This window comes from Schistocerca gregaria, chromosome 2 (assembly GCF_023897955.1).
Source record: "Schistocerca gregaria isolate iqSchGreg1 chromosome 2, iqSchGreg1.2, whole genome shotgun sequence".
In the NCBI taxonomy this organism is placed as follows: Eukaryota; Metazoa; Arthropoda; class Insecta; order Orthoptera; family Acrididae; genus Schistocerca; species Schistocerca gregaria.
In genome coordinates this window covers 148,476,203-148,495,553 of record NC_064921.1, presented here as the reverse complement: position 1 = coordinate 148,495,553, position 19,351 = coordinate 148,476,203, and the positions used below count along the sequence as shown (strand labels likewise).

Sequence of the window (19,351 nt, the reverse complement as noted above, 5' to 3'; positions counted from 1 at the left end):
TTTCGACAGACTTTGCTGTGATCTTCCGGTCATAAAAATCTGATTTTTATCCACGTGACAATTTGGCATCAGGACGAACGTAAAATGAACATATTTATAGCAAAAAGATTTTATAAGACCTGACGAAACAGTTGTCGAAATTGGTTAACTTTAAATAGAAAGATATTTATGCAGCCTTGAGTGTGTGGTTCTGGCCGCGTAACAATAACGAGCAAATTAGTGATTCGTTCGCAATCCTTAGCTGGCAGAAACACGTATACACTTCGGGTGCTAGTTTTTATTGTGAACATGTAGTGGAAGATAGACTCAATGGTTACAACACAACAGGCATTCCAGAGAAAATTCAATGTGCACTGTGTTCAGCAAAGGCAACAACTTTGTTGAGTTCAAGAACTGTTGTACTAAACGATGACAGTGGTAAACATAGAACATCATTGAGTGCAGAGAGCATTGATAATGTTCGAAGATGTTTGGAGAAGTCTCCCAGGAAATCATTGCGTCGATTGAGCCAGGAGAAAGGCCTGTCATCCGTCACAAATCAGAGCTGCGAAGAAGATCAACATTGCGACCATACAGAATGCACGCCATGCAAGTGTTACAAGAAACAGATCATGAAAAAAGATTGCATTATTGTAGATTGTTTCAGAGGTTTCCTATTCAACTTCATTCACTCTGTAACTTGGTTTACAGTTGAGGAATCTATACATTTTATGTTGACGTCAAGTAACAACTCACAAATTGTTTACAAATGCACCTTTAATGTGTAACCAGGGTGTTTGATTCCTGGGACCCCCAGCCAGTTTCGTTTATTTTGTAATTCCCATAGGGGCCACTATTAGGAACTGTGGTCCACAGTACATTTCATGCAGTAGATTCTGACCTGTTGACAGAAGTAGTTGTTCTGCTGCAAGTGGTTTATGAGTTTCATTAGTGGAGCACGGGGTCCATGTGACCCCACCATACCATTAGTGAAAGTTTTTTTTTATTCAAAACAGGTGACATTGTTTCAGTCAAAAATAGCATATTCACAGTGACAATTGATGAATGTTAATTATGCCAATTTTCTGGAATGGCTGGAAGGTGCTATGAGTGATTGTGGAAGTTTGTTCCAGATTTGGAAAGTGACCATGATTCGAATTCAGAATTAGATTATGGGACCGATGACAATCAGGAATATGAAGCCGTATCAGGTATTTCTTTGGTAAATTTAGAAGTATGTAGTGTGCAGGAAAATGTTGCATCTCAGGGCATGACAGCTCAGAATTATTTTGGAAAAAATAGTGTCAAGTGGTGGTCCACACCACCAATGTACATACCCATTCCCACAATTTAATTGTCCATTCACCCGGAGTTATAGGCCCTGCTAAACTATTTGGAAAAAGTTGATCTGAGCTAGCTGCTTGGTCTTGTATTTTTACAGATAATATTTTAGATGAAGTATTATTATGCTCAAATTAAAGAATGGAGGCCATAAGAAATAACTTTACAGATAACAAATATTTGGTAGCAGATTTGCTATTGTGGAGTTGAAAGCATTCCATGGCCTACTCTTTTTCACACCTATTTTCCAATCACATGACGAGGATTTGAACTCAATATTTGGAACTGATTGTACTGGCAGAGAGATTTTCAGCTGCACTATGTCAGAGAAAGGATTTGCAGTAGTTTTAAATGCCCTCTGTTTTGACGAATCAATAACTAGACAAGAGCGTACAAAAACAGACCCAACTGCAACAATTTATCATGTATTTTTAAAAAAATTAAGAAAATTATTCTATTAGTGACCAAGCATGCATCAATGAAATGCTTATTGGCTTTGAAGGCAGGTGTAAATTTAGAATGTATATTCCAAATAAGCCAAGAAAATACGTTATAAAAATTCTTGCAAACAGTGATGCAAAATCTCATTATTTTTTGGATGGATACATTTATGCTGGCAAAGGAAGTGATAGTAATACTTTTTCAGAAGAAGAGAAAAAATTGTCAAAACCAATGCAGGTTGACAAAATCAATCAAAGGAACGAGCCGCAGTATCACTGCTGACAATTGGTTCTCATCCATTAAAGTTGTGAGGGAGTTGAGGAAAAGCGGCCTCACTTAAGTTGGGACTTTGAAGAAAAATAAAAAATAAATTCCAAAGGAATTTCTTCCCTCAAAAGCAAGGAAATATGGATAATCAGTTTTTGGCTTAGGGGAAAGTATGATTTTAGTATCCCATGTCCCCAAACCAAGAAAGGCAGTGGTTTTAGTTTCCTCAATGCACCAAGGCGCTACTGTTAATGACGAAACTGGAAAACCTGAACTAATACATTATTATAATGCCACGAAAGGAGGCATCGATGCTCTTTGATGAGAGGTGTACAGTATACTCCACAAACAGAAGAATCAGAAGGTAGCTCCTTACTGTTTTTTTTTTTTACACAATGTTGAATATTTCTGCTGTAAATTCATATGTGATTTATTCATCATTGCCGGAAAATAGACAATTATCAAGGTTTGACTTTATTAAAAATTTGGCGAGGCAGCTAGTTGAACCGCAGTTTCAGAGAAGGGTCATCAATTTGCACATACTGCGTGATCTTAGACAGTTGATTTCTAGGGTGGTAAATTAACAAATCCCAAAGCCCTCAGCTGTACCTCGTAAAAGAATAAGGTGTGGGAATGCCCAAGGAGCAGGGTGAGGGGAAGGTTTACTGTGCTCATTGCAGTACACCAGTATGCATGGATTGTGCCAAGAGTGTCTGTGAAGACTGCCTGTAATAGTGTTTGTGATTTGTGTAACATTTTTTAAAATTATCTTTTGTCCAATTTTTAAAAATATTTCTTATATAGTAAATAATACATATCAATCACTATTTTCTATGACTTTTCATGTACTCATGTCTTAATTTTAAAGTTTAATATTTTGTAACTTCAATTTCCACAGTTTTGCATTTTGTTAAATATACTAAGATTCCAAGACTTACCGAGCGGGAAAGCGCCGGTAGACAGGCACAATAAAATAACACACAAACACACACACACAAAATTTCGAGCTTTCGCAACCAGCGGCTGCTTCGTCAGGAAAGAGGGAAGGAAAAGGAAAGATGAAAGGATGTGGGTTTTAAGGGAGAGGGTAAGGAGTTATTCCAATCCCGGGAGCGGAAAGACTTACCTTAGGGGGAAAAAAGGATAGGTATATACTCACGCACACACATATCCATCCATCCATCCATCCATCCATATGTATGTGTGTGTGTTTGTGTGTTATTTTATTGTGCCTGTCTACCAGCGCTTTCCCGCATGGTAAGTCTTGGAATCTTTGTTTTTAATATATTTTTCCCATGTGGAAGTTTCTTTCTATTTTGTTAAATATACTTTTTTATTAAATAAAAATTTACATTTACTGTGTTCAATCTTATGTAGATACCTTTAGATATGATGTGTGGTTGTAAAAGAAAAAAAAAAAAGTTTTGATTTTAATTGAACATTAAAGGGAGCATTTTAAAGTATTATATATTAGTGTCCCTGTGACCCCACCTTACTGGGTATGGAACAACTTACGCACCGTACTAGTTACAGTTTAAGGACTGGATGTGTGCTACCAATGCACCATGCAGACTGGTTAGGAAGTCATTGTGCAGACTTCATGGACTGAAAACACTGTGTGGCGTTTACAATGATCAACTTTTCTGGTGTTGGTACTTGGTCGACCATTCTGGGCTGCACCCACATTTCCTGTCCTTAGAACTTGTTTGCTGCATCCTTACTATGTTGATACTTTTCTGTGAATACATTTTGAGTCTCAACATTAATGGCATGTCTGAGACACCGGGTAACAATTATGGAAGTGGCAAGTGGGAGGGTATTGTCACATGCTGTTCAGTAAAGATGGTGGGCCCACACTGTATGACATCGTCCTGCCCGGGACCACTGGTGCCTATGAATACCTGTTTTACTTGTCCCGTCTTTCAGAGGAGGAATTAGGGGTCTCAATATTGTTAAAAATCTTGCCCAACACTCCTTCTGTTTTGTGATTGAACAAAGGGTCTGAGCTAGGAACCTTCTGAAGGTGATAGTATATCTGTCGATGGATGTTGTTGTTTGAGTTCTCTTCTGTTTAAGTCTCACCATGCTACAGTTTTGTAGTGAAAGGCACCTGGAAAGGGGGGGGGGGGGGGAGATTGATTACTGCTTCTGCTTCTCGGGTGAGAGAGGATATGAGCGTTTGAGGAAATGGTGAAGTTATGGAAATTGAAATATTTTAAATTTCAGGATGGAGGGCTTTAATTGCTTCCAGCCAGTGTGCACAGATAACACTACATTTTTTGTAACCTGCTCCTCCTATAAGTAGCTATACTATAGGTTTTCCTTCACAGGAATTTTGTGGATTCAGAAGATTAATGATAATATGTGAATATGCAATAAATGTATCCTTGGACAGCTCTAAGAATAGGTGTTCCAAGGACATCTTTGTAAATTTATATTTCTCGCCTTTCTACTCATCATTTTAAAGAATGACTCACCAACATGTGTGACTGTAACCATTCACATTCTGTTTTATACTTTCCTGAATTGATGGTGAAGGACACTGTTCTTAGTTTCAAAGAAACTGTGGCATTTATGGCCCTCACATTTGATTTAAAGCTTATCTGGTTGCCACACCTTAGTGACTTGAAGGGGTCCCTGAAAACATGAAGTATCTCAAACTGTGTTAGCCATAGTTCAGTGAGCACACCTAAGCTGTCTGGTCTAGTTTTTCAGAGCCTCTCTGTGATCTTGGTTATATTATGGATGCTTGGTTTATAAGCCTACAAGACTGTCCTGTTCAAAAGAACTTTTGTGTTGCCCAGTGATAGAATGGACACTGGAATGTTTAGAACCGGCCCATACCATCCCTGTATTCTAGGACTGGTGAGCCTCCACTGGGACTGGTGAGCTTCCACTCAACACCAGGCAGACTCCTCATGGTGCAACAAGGTTATAAATCCATCTCCTTGTAACAGACACCTGCATACCACACCATTTTTGCATGTCCACCAGTGGAACGGCTTCTTAATAATCGAGGGTAACAAACCCTTCTGATATCTGTATGAAGGGCTATCTTATACAGATGTTTGTTTCTGATTTTAAGGTTTTATGCTAAGGTGATTTTTAAGTTTTGTACGAAGGTCAGAAGAAAGGAGATGGAGGTTTAACATTCCATTGACAGTGAGGTCATTACAAGCGGAGCACAAGCTCAGATTGCTTCAAGGGTGAGGTAGGAAACTGGCTGTGTCCTTTCAAAGGAAACATTCCTGCACTTGCTGGATCAATTTAAGGAGATCACAGAAAACCTTAATCAGTATGGTCAGAAGCGGATTTGAACCTTCGTCCTTCCAAATGCAAGTCCTGTGTGCTAATCACTGTCTCACCTCATTAGTGCACCAAGTTGGAGCAGAGCTCCATCTCGCCTCATAAAGATGTGCAGAATTGATGTAAGATATGCCAAGTTTTAATGTGGGTGCATGCCATATTTACCTTTTATAGTACACACTAATGATTCAGAGAAAGAAGGTGTCCTTCACTGTTTAAATGTGTTCCTCGACCCTGTCTTCGTGATCCATCTTCCCAATGACTATATTGCCGTTAATGGGTAACTACATGGAGTCGTGAAGGTACTGAAGTCAATGAAGTGTCTTCAAAGCAAACCCTTATTGTCTTGCAGGCATTGTATCATATGTAACTAAGTATGGAAAATAACACAAAAGACACAGGAAACACTTCTCATTCTTCAAATTGGAGGAAGTGAGGAAAATACCACAAAAAGACACAGGAAAGACTTCACTTTCTTCAAACTGGAGGGGGGAAACATACACTACTCAGCAGGGCATAAAGGATTCTGGGGAAATGAGCAAGCAGCCGTTGAGTGAATACAATGTGACAGTACTATATGTGATGGTGAATATGCTGCTGCCACTAAAGCCAACCATCTGCCAGTGACATACCTCATACCTGCGGCTATGATGGTATGAAGTACACTGAGCCACAACACGGTGACCATTAATGACATACTCCATGTTGGATGACCCTCCACCCTGTGACTCCAGTGTCAAGTAAATTACTGCATGCAACCATTTTAAATGAACACATTTCATATTATCACAAAAGGACATAAGCAAGTTATATGGGGACATGATCTTTATTGTAGTTGATTATGAGACAAGTTTGGTAAGATTTTAGATCAGAGGTTTTTGTTCGTTTCATGATATATGGATCACCATTCCAGTGATCAGGTAGCTAACTATCTGTTGCCTTGTTTTAGGTCTTTACACTTAGATTTCTCCTTTTAATTGAAAGTTTTAGAACTGATTGTAAACATGATTTTTAGAACCTGTATGTGTGTGTGTGTGTGTGTGCTCATTTTAAACGAGCATGCTCACACATGTATGTGTGGGTTTATTCTTTATATATATATATATATATATATATATATATATATATATATATAACGATGTAAATAAAACAGAAAGAAACTTCCACATGGGAAAAATATATTAAAAACAAAGATTCCAAGACTTACCAAGTGGGAAAGCGCCGGCAGACAGGCACATGAACAAAACACACAAACACACACACAGAATTACGAGCTTTCGCAACTGGCAGTTGCTTCGTCAGGAAAGAGGGAAGGAGAGGGAAAAATGAAAGGATGTGGGTTTTAAGGGAGAGGGTAAGGAGTCATTCCAATCCCGGGAGCGGAAAGACTTCCCTTAGGGGAAAAAAAGGACAGGTGTACACTCGCACACACACACACATATCCATCCGCACATACACATAAAGAATAAACCCACACATACATGTGTGAGCATGCTCATTTAAAATGAGCACACACACACACACACATACAGGTTCTAAAAATCATGTTTACAATCAGTTCTAAAACTTTCAATTAAAAGGAGAAATCTAAGTGTAAAGACCTAAAACAAGGCAACAGATAGTTAGCTACCTGATCACTGGAATGGTGTATGTGCGGATGGATATGTGTGTGTGTGTGCGAGTGTACACCTGTCCTTTTTTTCCCCTAAGGGAAGTCTTTCCGCTCCCGGGATTGGAATGACTCCTTACACTCTCCCTTAAAACCCACATCCTTTCATTTTTCCCTCTCCTTCCCTCTTTCCTGACGAAGCAACTGCCAGTTGCGAAAGCTCGTAATTCTGTGTGTGTGTTTGTGTGTTTTGTTCATGTGCCTGTCTGCCGGCGCTTTCCCGCTTGGTAAGTCTTGGAATATATATATATATTGCATTTTGGGACAATCCTCCATCTGCTCTATTAAGACCCATAATTCTAGTACACATATTTCTGCTCATCATAATTATCAAGACTGATTATGCCTTTCAGCGCTCAGTCTGGAGCATAGCCCCCCCTTATAAAATTCCTCCATGATCCCCTGTTCAGTGCTAACATTGGCGCCTCTTCTGATGTTACGCCTATTACTTCAAAATCATTCTTAACCGAATCCAGGTACCTTTTCCTTGATCTGCCCTGACTCCTCCTACCCTCTACTGCTGAACCCATGAGTCTCTTGGGTAACCTTGCTTCTCTCATGCGTGTAACATGACCCCACCATCTAAGCCTGTTCGCCATGACTTCTACAGCTATGGAGTTCATTGCCAGTGTTTCTTTGATTTCCTCATTGTGGACACCCTCCAGCCATTGTTCCCATCTAATAGTACCTGCAATCATCCTAGCTACTTTCATATCCGTAACCTCAACCTTGTTGATAAGGTAACCTGAATCCGCCCAGCTTTAGCTCCCATACAACAAAGTTGGTCGAAAGATTGAACGGTGCACAGATAACGTAGTCTTGGTACTAACTTCCTTCTTGCAGAAGAGAGTAGACCGTAGCTGAGTGCTCACTGCATTGGCTTTGCTACACCTTGCTTCCAGTTCTTTCACTATGTTGCCATCCTGTGAGAATATGCATCCTAAGTACGTGAAACCGTCCGCCTGTTCTAACTTTGTTCCTCCTATTTGACACTCAACCGGTTTATATTTCTTTCCCACCAACATTACTTTCGTTTTGAAGATGCTAATCTTCATACCATAGTCCTTACATTTCTGATCTAGCTCTGAAATATTACTTTGCAAACTTTCAATCGAATCTGCTATCACAACTAAGTCATCCGCATATGCAAGGCTGCTTATTTTGTGTTCACATATCTTAATCTCTCCCAGCCAGTCTATTGTTTTCAATATATGATCCATAAATAATATGAACAACAGTGAAGACAGGTTGCAGCCTTGTCTTACCCTTGAAACTACTCTGAACCATGAACTCAATTTACCGTCAACTCTAATTGCTGCCTGACTATCCATGTAAAGACCTTTAATTGCTTGCAAAAGTTTGCTTCCTATTCCATAATTTTGTAGAACAGACAATAACTTCCTTCTAGGAACCCGGTCATATGCCTTTTCTATATCTATAAAGCATAGATACAAATCCCTGTTCCACTCATAACACTTCTCCATTATTTGCCATAAGCTAAAGATCTGGTCCTGACAACTTCTAAGAGGCCTAAACCCACACTGATTTTCTTCCAATTGGTCTTCAACTAATACTCGCACTTTGCTTTCAACAATACCTGAGAAGATTTTACCCACAACGCTGATTAAAGAGATACCTCTGTAGTTGTTACAATCTTTCCTGCTTCCGTGTTTAAAGATTGGTGTGATTACTGCTTTTGTCCAGTCTGATGGAACCTGTCCCGACTCCCAGGCCATTTCAATTATCCTGTGTAGCCATTTAAGACCTGACATTCCACTGTATTTGATGAGTTCCGACTTAATTTCATCCACCCCAGTTGCTTTATTGCACTGCAATCTACTGACCATTTTCTCCACTTCATCAAATGTGATCCTATTTCCATCATCATTCCTATCCCATTCTACCTCGAAATCTGAAACACTACTGATCGCATTTTCACCTACATTGAGCAACTCTTCAAAATATTCCCTCCATCTGCCCATGGCATCCACTGACCTGTCCAAAATACTTGTCATTTCCTTCTTATCTCCCTTTCGAAGACTGCTAATTACACTCCAGAATGGTTTTCCATCAGCTTGACCCATAGTCTCCAACCTGTTTCCAAAGTCTTCCCAAGATTTCTTCTTGGACGCTGCAATTATCTGTTTGGGTTTATTTCTTTCTTCAACATAGCTTTCTCTGTCTACCTGAGTTCTAGTATTTAGCCATTTTTGATACACCTTCTTTTTCCTTTTACAGGCTGCCTTGACTGTGTCATTCCGCCAAGCTGTTTGCTTCAGCCTACTTTTACACACTGTTCCAAGACATTCTTTAGCCACTTCTAGTACTGTGTCCCTGTACCTTGTCCATTCCTCTTCCAAAGACTGTAATTGACTACATTCAACTAACTGGTTCTGAGATCGCTGTTATGTATATGTGCCTAATTTCCTTATCCTGAAGTTTCTCCACTCTTATCCTCCTATATATGGACCTGACCTCCTGCACTTTCGGCCTCACAATCCCAATTTCACTGCAGATTAAATAATGATCAGTGTCATCAAAGAATCCCCTGAATATACGTGTGTCCTTCACAGCCTTCCTGAATTCCTGATCTGTTATTATATAGTCAATGACAGATCTGGTTCCCCTGCCTTCCCAAGTATACCGGTGAATGTTCTTATGTTTAAAAAAGGAGTTTGTGATTACTTAGCCCATACTGGCACAGAAATCCAAGAGTTGTTTCCCGTTCCTGTTGGCCTCCATATCCTCTCCAAATTTACCCATTACCTTTTCATACCCTTCTGTTTGATTTCCAATCCTGGCATTAAAACCACCCATGAGCAGAACACTGTCCTTGACCTTTACTCTAACAACTACATCACTGAGTGACTCATAAAAACTATCCATCTTATCTTGATCTTTCCCTTCACAATGCGAATATACTGACACAATCCTAATTTTTTTGCTAGACGCTGTGAAATCTATCCACATCAGTCGTTCGTTTACATACCTTATTGCAACTACGCTGGCTTCCATTTCTTTCCTGATGTAAAGCCCTACACCCCATTGTACTATTCCTGCTTTGACTCGTGACAGGTAGACCTTGTATTCTCCCACTTCCTCTTCTTTCTCACCCCTTACCCGAATGTCACTAACAGCTAAAACGTTCAGCCTCATCTTACTTGCAGCCTCTGCCAGCTCTACCTTCTTCCCAGAATAGCCCCCATTGATATTAATAGCTCCCCATCTCATTGCCATTTGTTTGCCAAGTAGTATCTTAGGAGTCCCTGGTATCCAAAGGTCCGAGGCATTTTGCTCTGATTGTTGCCAGCATCATATTTAAAGTACCAGGGAAACAGGTTGCTAGCCTTACTTGCCCCGAGTCCCATTGGTTTTACCCCTAATGGCTGAGGGACTAACCGGTGGATTTGATAGTCTTTGCCGTATGAGCACAAAGGTGACCACGACTCGGAATATGTCAGAGATGCCCAGCCTTATTCCAAAGTAACTGGTATCCCGATTGTCGGGACCACTTACTTGGCCACTCATACGTTGCCCGTGGTTCATGAACTAGGACATGACTACAGGAACCAACACCATGAACCACACATATTTCTGCTATTTTAAGAAATTGGTTTTGCACCCAGGAAAGAAGAAAAATGCTGTGGAACTGTATCTCTCTTCCTTGCATTGATCATTTAGCATTGTGTGCCTGAAAGTCGCTCAGAGAAATTGGGGGGTTCTCCCCTTGGGCATCCCTCAGTGGCAAGCTGGTGGGGGTAACAACACAGAGTTCCCCTGTCCCAGATATGATAAGCACATACTCCTAGGCTTTCATGGGGAGGTGACATTTACAGGCTCCAATAGTGTGGTTTCTGCATGGTCATGGAGCTATTTTTACAGATTAGCTACCATGTTGGGTTTTGGAAACATGAGAATTCATGCATGTAAATCAGATGGCTTGGTAGCCCTGCGCCTGCTTTATGGACGTATTTTCACAGTAATCAAGTAAAGTTCGTTTTGTTTACATATCGCGGCCAGGCCGAACTTTTGAGCTTTCAGATTAAACTTCATATAGCAATTTTAAGTGTGTTTACTGATAGTTTAGTGTGCTAAATACGTTTGCTGCTCCTTTATATCTGTAGAGTGTCATTATCTCTTGAGTAATTTCCATTAAAAAAGTTCTGAACCACTGTCATAGTCGCGAGTAGTCCTAATTTTTCGTACACCTATTTTCATTGTTTTCCGGTAAATGAGCGAGACTCATCAGTGGTTCTGTAGGCTATGCAGTAGAGATAGAAAGATTGTGGAACAGGAGGGGAAAATTGCTGCCCTTCAGGCTGAGTTAGAACGAGGCTACGCGAGAACTGGGCAGGTTAAGGGGGGAGAAGGGTAAACGGGTGGGAAGTGGCAAAAGGCATAAGGAACAGGCCAAGAAATTCTTCTGACAGCTTTGTTATTAATGTACAAAATAAGTTGACCTGTTGCCTCAGACAGAAACTGATGAGCCTCTCACAGAAGTATGTGTAGACAGGGCTCAACAAGCTTTCAGCAGGAAATTGAATAAGAATGTAGGGAATTCTGCAAAGAGAAAGAAAGTCTTGTTGCTAGGTAGTTCGCATGCTAGGGGTGTGGGCCAACTTCTGCAGGATGAATTAGGGTCAGAATACCAGGTCACAAGTTTTTTCAAACCTAGTGCTGGACTGGGGCAGGTTACAGAGGATTTAGGTTCACTATGTAGAGGCTTCGCTAAGGAAGATACTGTGGTTATTGTGGGTGGGCCAGGCAACACTATTGACAGAGATCTGGGGTACAGCATAGAGTGTGACCTGGCAAAGATTGCATCAACATCAGGTCATACCAGTGTTGGGTTTGTGTCAGTTCTGGAGCGCCACGATCGACCTCATTTGGGATCTTCTGTCAGGAGAGTTAATTTGGAGTTGGAACGGCTACTTGGATCTGGTGCAGGGTCACACATTGGTGTGGTTCCTGTTGATTCACTCTGTAGGTGGGTCTATACTAGACATGGCCTACACCTCAACAAGAAATGGATTGATTCACTCTGTAGGTGGGTCTATACTAGACATGGCCTACACCTCAACAAGAAAGGGAAGGGTAAACTGACTGGGCTGATAGTAGGAAATCGCCCAATCTCTCTTCTGACAGCTCTACCAAAAGTTTTGAGAAAGTAATGTATTCAAGAGTAGCCTCCCATAATTGTAAAAATAAAGTACTAACAAAATGTCAGTTTGGTTTTCAGAAAGGCTTTTCAACAGAAAATGCTATATACACTTTCACTGATCAAATATTAAATGCTCTGAATAACCGGACATCACCCATTGGTATTTTTTGTGATCTCTCAAAGGCCTTTGACTGTGTAAATCATGGAATTCTTTTAGATAAGCTAAATCATTATGGTTTGAGGGTGGCAGTGCACAAATGGTTTAATTCATACTTAACTGGAAGAGTGTAGAAAGTTGAAATAAGTGGTTCATGTAATGTTAAAACAAGAGCTGATTCCTCAAACTTAGGTCCTTTACTGTTCTTGATATACATTAATGACTTACCATTCCACATTGATGAAGATGCAAAGTTAGTTCTTTTTGCTGATGGTACAAGTATAGTAATAACATCCAAAAACCAAGAACTAAGTGATGTAATTGTAAATGATGTTTTTCACAAAATTATTAAGTGGCTCCCAAGAAACATACTCTCTTTAAATTTTGATAAAACACAGTATATACAGTTCCATACAGTAAATGGCACAACTACAGTAATAAATATAGACTTTGAACAGAAGTCTGTAGCTAAGGTAGAATTTTCAAAATTTTTAGGTGTTCCATTGATGAGAGGTTAAACTGGAAGCAACACATTGATGGTCTGCTGAAACGTCTTGAGTTCAGCTACGTATGCTATTAGGGTTATTGCAAATTTTGGTGATAAGTTTGTTGTTAATAATCCTTCCCAGTTCAAAAGTAATAGCAGTGTGCATAGCTATAACACCAGGGGAAAAGATGATTCTTACTATGCAGGGTTAAATCTGACTTTGGCACAGAAAGGGGTAAATTATGCTGCCACAAAAGTCTTCGGTCACCTACTAAACAGCATCAAAAGCCTGACAGATAGCCAACTAACATTTAAAAACAAATTTAAAGAATTTCTAGATGACAACTCCTTCTACTCATTGGCTGAATTTTTAGATGTAAATGAAGGGTAGGGGGGAGAACAACAACAACAACTTAAACATTAGTGTAGTGTCATGCAATATTTTGTGTAATGTAATATCTTGTACAGACATAATTTATTAACTTGACACATTCCACATCATTACGAAGTTTCGTATTCATAATCTATGGAACAAGTATTAATGTAATCTAATCTAATCTGATGAAATAGCATCTCTGGGCAGATATATGCCGTGTCGGATGAGCTTCCCTGTACAGCTTTCACTACTGAGAACAAGTTTGAAAAGTGGAGAGTAAAATTTGCTAGCGTTAATCATACTTGGTCATCAACAAATAGTGATGGAAAGAATCTCGGCCTCACATAGGTTAGGAGAAGGGAAACTTTGCCTCTCTAATGTAGCTTTACCAATGACAGAAATGGCTTGTAGAGGTAATCGGTGTTTGAATGTTTGAAATAATCCAATTTTAAATTGATTTATGAAGTAATAAATGTGCGTAATGGTATGTGTTCATCACAGTCATCTCAATCATCATCATCAGGTATTTGACTTCTGTTGCTGGATGAAGACTAAAGATTGCCTCCAGGCTTCCCATGTATTATGGTTTCCAGTCATACACACATACTGTAACAGTGTACTGTTTATCAATGGCTGTTAATACAGATTTTATCAAAATTTAGTCAAAAGCTTTACCAAAAATCTGTGAACCCTAGATGAAGTCCCAGTTATTTCTGTTGGAATAACACTATCTTCAGGAGCCTTTCCACTCTTTGTACCTCGATAACTTTCCACAGTTTGTTAATGCTGCCTGTTAGTAGTTTTCTAGTAACTACACAAATATATTTTCATATAGGCTGTAACTATTGGTGCCTTTTGATGACAAATTCCCAGGCATATCCTCTTCTTTCAATAACTATTCTTTCATATTGATGAGCTCCTGAAGACAAGAGTGTTTTGTCACAAAAATGTAAAATTCATATTTTAGTATTCAGAATTTGTATTAGCGTAAGTATTGTTTCCCCAGTGTAAGACCTGCACTTCTGAAATGACTAGCTCATGTTTATACTTTAATTTTTTATCTATGTTTGGATTCAGTGTAAGAAAATGATATATTTTGTTCCAGATGAAGCAGTATATAACAGCATTATTGACTGTACTTCTGTTACCCAGTCAGGTGACAGAGGCAAATGGTTCTCACCAGGAAGTTCAACGGGACTCAGTTAATGAAACAAACTGTGTTAATGGTGATTCTGTTGCATCTGCAGTTTCTCCTTTCAAAAAATCATATTCCCAGGAGGATGGGAATGCGGTTGAAATTATCAAATCACTTGAACTGGATTCAAGTAGTGTTGACTTTCTGATGAAACTTCCAGGTAATGATGTGTCTTGGGTTTACACACCACCAGTCTCTGTTGAACAGGAGTATAAAAATGAGAAACATGTGACGAATTACTCATTAACTGACATACCAGAATTTATGCACGAGGATAAAGAGCCCTTCACAGCAAGTGCCTCTGAAGATGCAGCAATGTCAGTAGTAAGTGATCAAACTACAGATAAAGATTTTCCTGATGACTTTGATTTCCGAAGCAGAATTCTTATTGGGAATTTACTTCTCAGGGAGACCAATAAGACCTTACATACATCTCCAAGGAAAAGTACCTCAGAAAATCTCAACATAAAAGAAAATGATAACTTCAGTGCTACAGATATAATTTCTAGCAACCAAGAAAATGATCATGAATCATCTTTAAAATTAGCAACAAGAAAGAAGAAGAAATCCAGACCTTTTAACCATTGGGATTTTGGGCGTAGAACAAAACCACCCAAGAACCTGACAAAGGAACATGTATTATTTCCTAAGCTAACTCAGCCACCTATTACCGTACCATTTAAAAGTGAAGAAGAATCCAGTCAGTATTCTTCCTGGCAACAAATACAGAATACACCAATGTATATAAAAACCACTGCCGTCAGTAATTCTGAAGAATATTTACCATACATACAGCAGAACAGTTTGCAGTCACAGCAGGTTATAACCACGGATTCAGAACCACATTATGTCAGCGATGCACAGGCATATCCAGTGGCAAATAAACAGCAAATTCCAGAGAGGCATTCTGAGCCTGTAGTTACAGAGCAGGAAGAGGAGAACTATTCCAGAAACACTGGGTACACTCCACCGCTTTTCTTTGTTGCTAGATATGTCCCCGGTTACAAAATAATTTCTCAGCCAGTAGTATTAAACACACAGGGGCATCATACTACACCACCAGTCTATGTCAATACCTCGCCTGGTTTACAAAATTATCCATTAATTATTTCTCAAAGAAGTCCACAAACACCAGTCCCTTTTCACACAAATGAGTAAAATACAAGTAAATTACTTAAGTAGTCACAACCAAACAAGTAGTAACAATTGTTATTTATTTGAAAACAGTCTGTAGAAGAGCATAGAGATATACATTTCTGCATTAAGACACAGGTTACAAAACACATCCTTACGTATGTTCATAACGAGTCATGTAAGCATGAAAAAACAGCCACCAACCAATTTTAAGTTTCCGAATGCAGACTTAAAAGTGACAAAAGATACCAGGAGTAACGCTTGTATTGTTATGTTTCACTTTCATCACAGCTACCAGGAAAATATTTTGTCAGTTCTTTTATTATAACTATTAGATCCTGAAAGTGTGTTTAACTTCGTGGATAATTTCCAACAACAAATAAACTGATAGAAAGTGTAACAGATACATGCTTGAATGAGCATGCAAAAGAAAACCTCAAGAACACGGAAACAGGAGCATCTGTGAATCCAAAATACAAACAGTAAAAGTGCATTAGTGGCAAAGTAATAAATGTAAAATTTAACATAATTTTTAACTAAATATGAAAATACAAAATCTAACAATGGAAAATCGAATGTGGAATAACAACATGAATTAGGATAACTGCTATCACTGCATGGGGGGGGGGGGGGGGGGGCAATTGAGCAGCATACGTGTACTCACCCACCCAACAGCACACACCTGTGCACAATCACCCCCTTTGCAACCCGCCCCCCCCCTCGTCCTCCACACACAGATAGCCATTGTGTGTGTGATATATATATTCTCTATCTGACAAAGGTCTTTGTCTAATCTGCTGCTTAATACATCCTCTAAATGCTGCTTAATGAAGTCTAGTGAGGCAAACTAGTTAAAAGCCAGTTTCTGTAAAATTGCAATGTAAGTTTAGTTTCAATTTTCAGTATGTTCAATCGTGTGGAGGAAGAAGTTTCTTAATATATATAAGTAAGCTGATATTCATTACAAAATTTATTTCCTATGCATTAATGCACACCGTACAGGGTGAGTCAAAAGTTGCAGTACTCCCTTTATGTCAACCCTGCAGGAGTGGAGAAACCTGAATATTCCAGTAAGGTAAGATTGAGGTAGTCTATCTTTTATAATATGTACCAAACGTGGTCACCGTGTTGAACCAGAGTCAATTTTTTTTCTTAAATGGGAAAGGGGTCATGTGTTACATCAAATAACATCATCATTTTATTACAAGTCCATTCCTGTAAACATATTTGAAGTAGCTATTATGGCTCAAAAGTTACAACATTGGAATTACAGGCTGGACTGTTCTGCGTAGTCATCTAGTGTGTTGAACGTGGAGTCCCTCTTGGGCAACACACATTTGAAGGTGCTAAGTCAAAACATCATGCACTCACAGAAGGATTTCTCCAGAAATTCTGACACATGCTCCTTCAGTGCATTGCTCGAGGTGGGATCTGTTTCTTATTTTCTCTGCGTATATGAGTTGCTTTAAATGACCTCACAGATAAAATTCAAGTGATGCGAGGTCAGTTGTTACAGATGGCCGTTCCATAGAACCACATTGGCCAATCCAATGATCAGGAAACTTACTTTCTTACCACTGATGAACAACTGCTCTGTAGCATGGTGGAGCCCCATCGTGTTGAAAGTAAGAGGAAAGGGTGCCATCTTCATTCAGAACTAAAGGAAACACCACTTCTTGCAGCATTGAGCATTTATTTTCTGGTCAATAAAAACGGATCCAACTACTCGAGTACTCCGTATTCCACACCACACCGTAACCTTTACATCAACAGCTACCTTGGTAGGTTCGATCCAGTGTGGATTCTGGTCACTCTGATATCTGTGGTTGTGATGGTTGACTTGACCACTGACAGAAAAGTTTGCCTCATCACTGAACAAGACACCATGTGTAAAAGAGGGATCTTGTTGAACTTGATGTAGGGCCCACATTCAAAACTGTGTGTGTCTGTCTGGGTCATCCTCTGCTAGGTGATTGAGTAGCTGAACAATGAATGGATGCCATTGATAAGCATGAAGGATTCGCACGACAGATGACTGGCTTGATTCCACATTCTGCTGACAAACGTGTGCAGTGGTGTGGGCTCTTCATGGAGGATGCCAAAACATTGTTGAGGTTCTTTCGCCAGTAGCACTTTTTGGACAGCCACTCTGTGCCTTCTCAGCCACAGTATGTTTCTTGGAATGTGGGAGTTAAGCACTGACAGTGTTGTGTGATATTGGATGTCTTTTGGTTGCTGGTTGCTAAAATCTGCCACTATGAGACACAAACTCAGTTCTTCAGATGCAAAAATGATCTCAGTTATCTCCTCCTTGGTCAAAGACGTCTTTGTTACCAGCAACTGAAAAGTGTTGTAACTTTTGAACCATAACTGCCATTTCGAATCTGTTTGCAGTAACGAACTTATCAGAAAATGCTGATGTTACTTAATATTTTAAAGAATTGACTGTGGTTCAAGATGGCACCAGTGGTCGGTACATACCGTAAAAGGTAGACCGCCTCATCCATATCTTACTGGAATATTCAGGTTTCCACATTCCTGCAGGATTTTTGACATAACAGGGTGTGCTGTGATTTTTGACCCACCATGTATTATGTCCATGTGTAATTTGTGATTTTTAATTGGTCCTGTAAATTACCTTCTGTACAGGCATGTACTTGTAACATAGGACATATCATTATGCTTACAATATATTTACAGATAAGCGGTTATGTAGTAGAAACATGTAGCCTGCACAGTATATACATACTGCTAAATGATTTACCATACATTTTTGTGAATCTTTTATTGTACATGAGTAGTTCTAATGCTAATTTATAGTTCTGATTGGAATATTTGACAAGAAAGCTAAAAGCGTGATTACTTGTAAGCTATTAAAGTTCCTGTGAAATGGAAGAGTACAAACTGTAGAACGTGTTTACTATTCAATACTGAGCACAGAAAAGTATGTTTAACTACTTGGTTATAGAAATTTATAACTCTGGCTAAAATAATGTACTTTGTTAATAGCAAATGGAACATTAAATGTTCCAGTAAGCATTAAATGTTAATATTAGTCTAGCCTGTGCAAGCCTCTTCATCTCTGCGTAACTACTACAACCTACATCTATGTGAACCTGCTTAGTGTGTTCAACCATTGGGCTCCCTCATCTTTCTCTGCAATTTCCATCCCTCATGAAACTGATGATTTTTTGATGCATCAGGACATTTGACAGTGTGTTGCGAATTTGTTTTTCCCCAATTCAAATCAGTACCCCTTCATTAGTTACTTGATCTACCCATCTAAACTTTCTTCTGCAGCATAACATTTTAAGGGCCTCTTGTTTTCTTCTTGTCTGAACTGTTTACTGTCCATGTTTCACTCCCATACAAGGTTATTCTCCAAAAGCCTTCAGAAAATACTTTTTAACACTTATATTTGTTGTAAACAGATTCTCTTTATCAGAAATGGCTTTTTTGCTATTACTAGTGTGCTATTTATTCCTCCCTACTTGGCCATCATCAGTTACTTTGCTGACCAAATAGCAAAACTCATCAACTGTGTTAGTGTCTTTATTTCCTAATCGAATTCCTTAGCATCACCTGATTTAATTTGACTATGTTGCATTACCCCTTCTTTTTTCTACTGTTGATGTTACTCTTATAACCTCATTGCTCTTCTCCCAGAACTTTGATTCCCCTTTCCAAATTTCTCCTTGGTTCCCTTTACTGCTTCTGCAGTGTACAGATTCAGATCAGCGATAGGCTACAAATCTGTCTTATTCCTTTCCCAACTGCAGTAGAGCATCGATTATCCAAATGTCGGTCAACCGAACGACCGCTTAACTGAACTGTGTAC

The 19,351-nt window shown here is 39.2% G+C and overlaps 1 protein-coding gene across 4 annotated transcripts in view; it reads left to right on the top strand.

The window, feature by feature from the left end:
* LOC126336569 (uncharacterized) overlaps positions 1–16,174 on the top strand; it is an 84,232-nt gene extending 68,058 nt beyond the window's left edge. For 3 of the 4 annotated variants that reach the window (XM_050000420.1, XM_050000419.1, XM_050000422.1), the window contains one exon: positions 14,290–16,090. In XM_050000420.1, the coding sequence (XP_049856377.1) occupies positions 14,290–15,537 (1,248 nt within the window). In that variant the 3' untranslated portion in view covers positions 15,538–16,090. Of the gene's footprint in view, positions 1–14,289 lie in introns of all 4 variants that reach the window. The other variant, XM_050000421.1, reaches the window with a different exon arrangement.
* Positions 16,175–19,351: the final 3,177 nt, after the last annotated feature.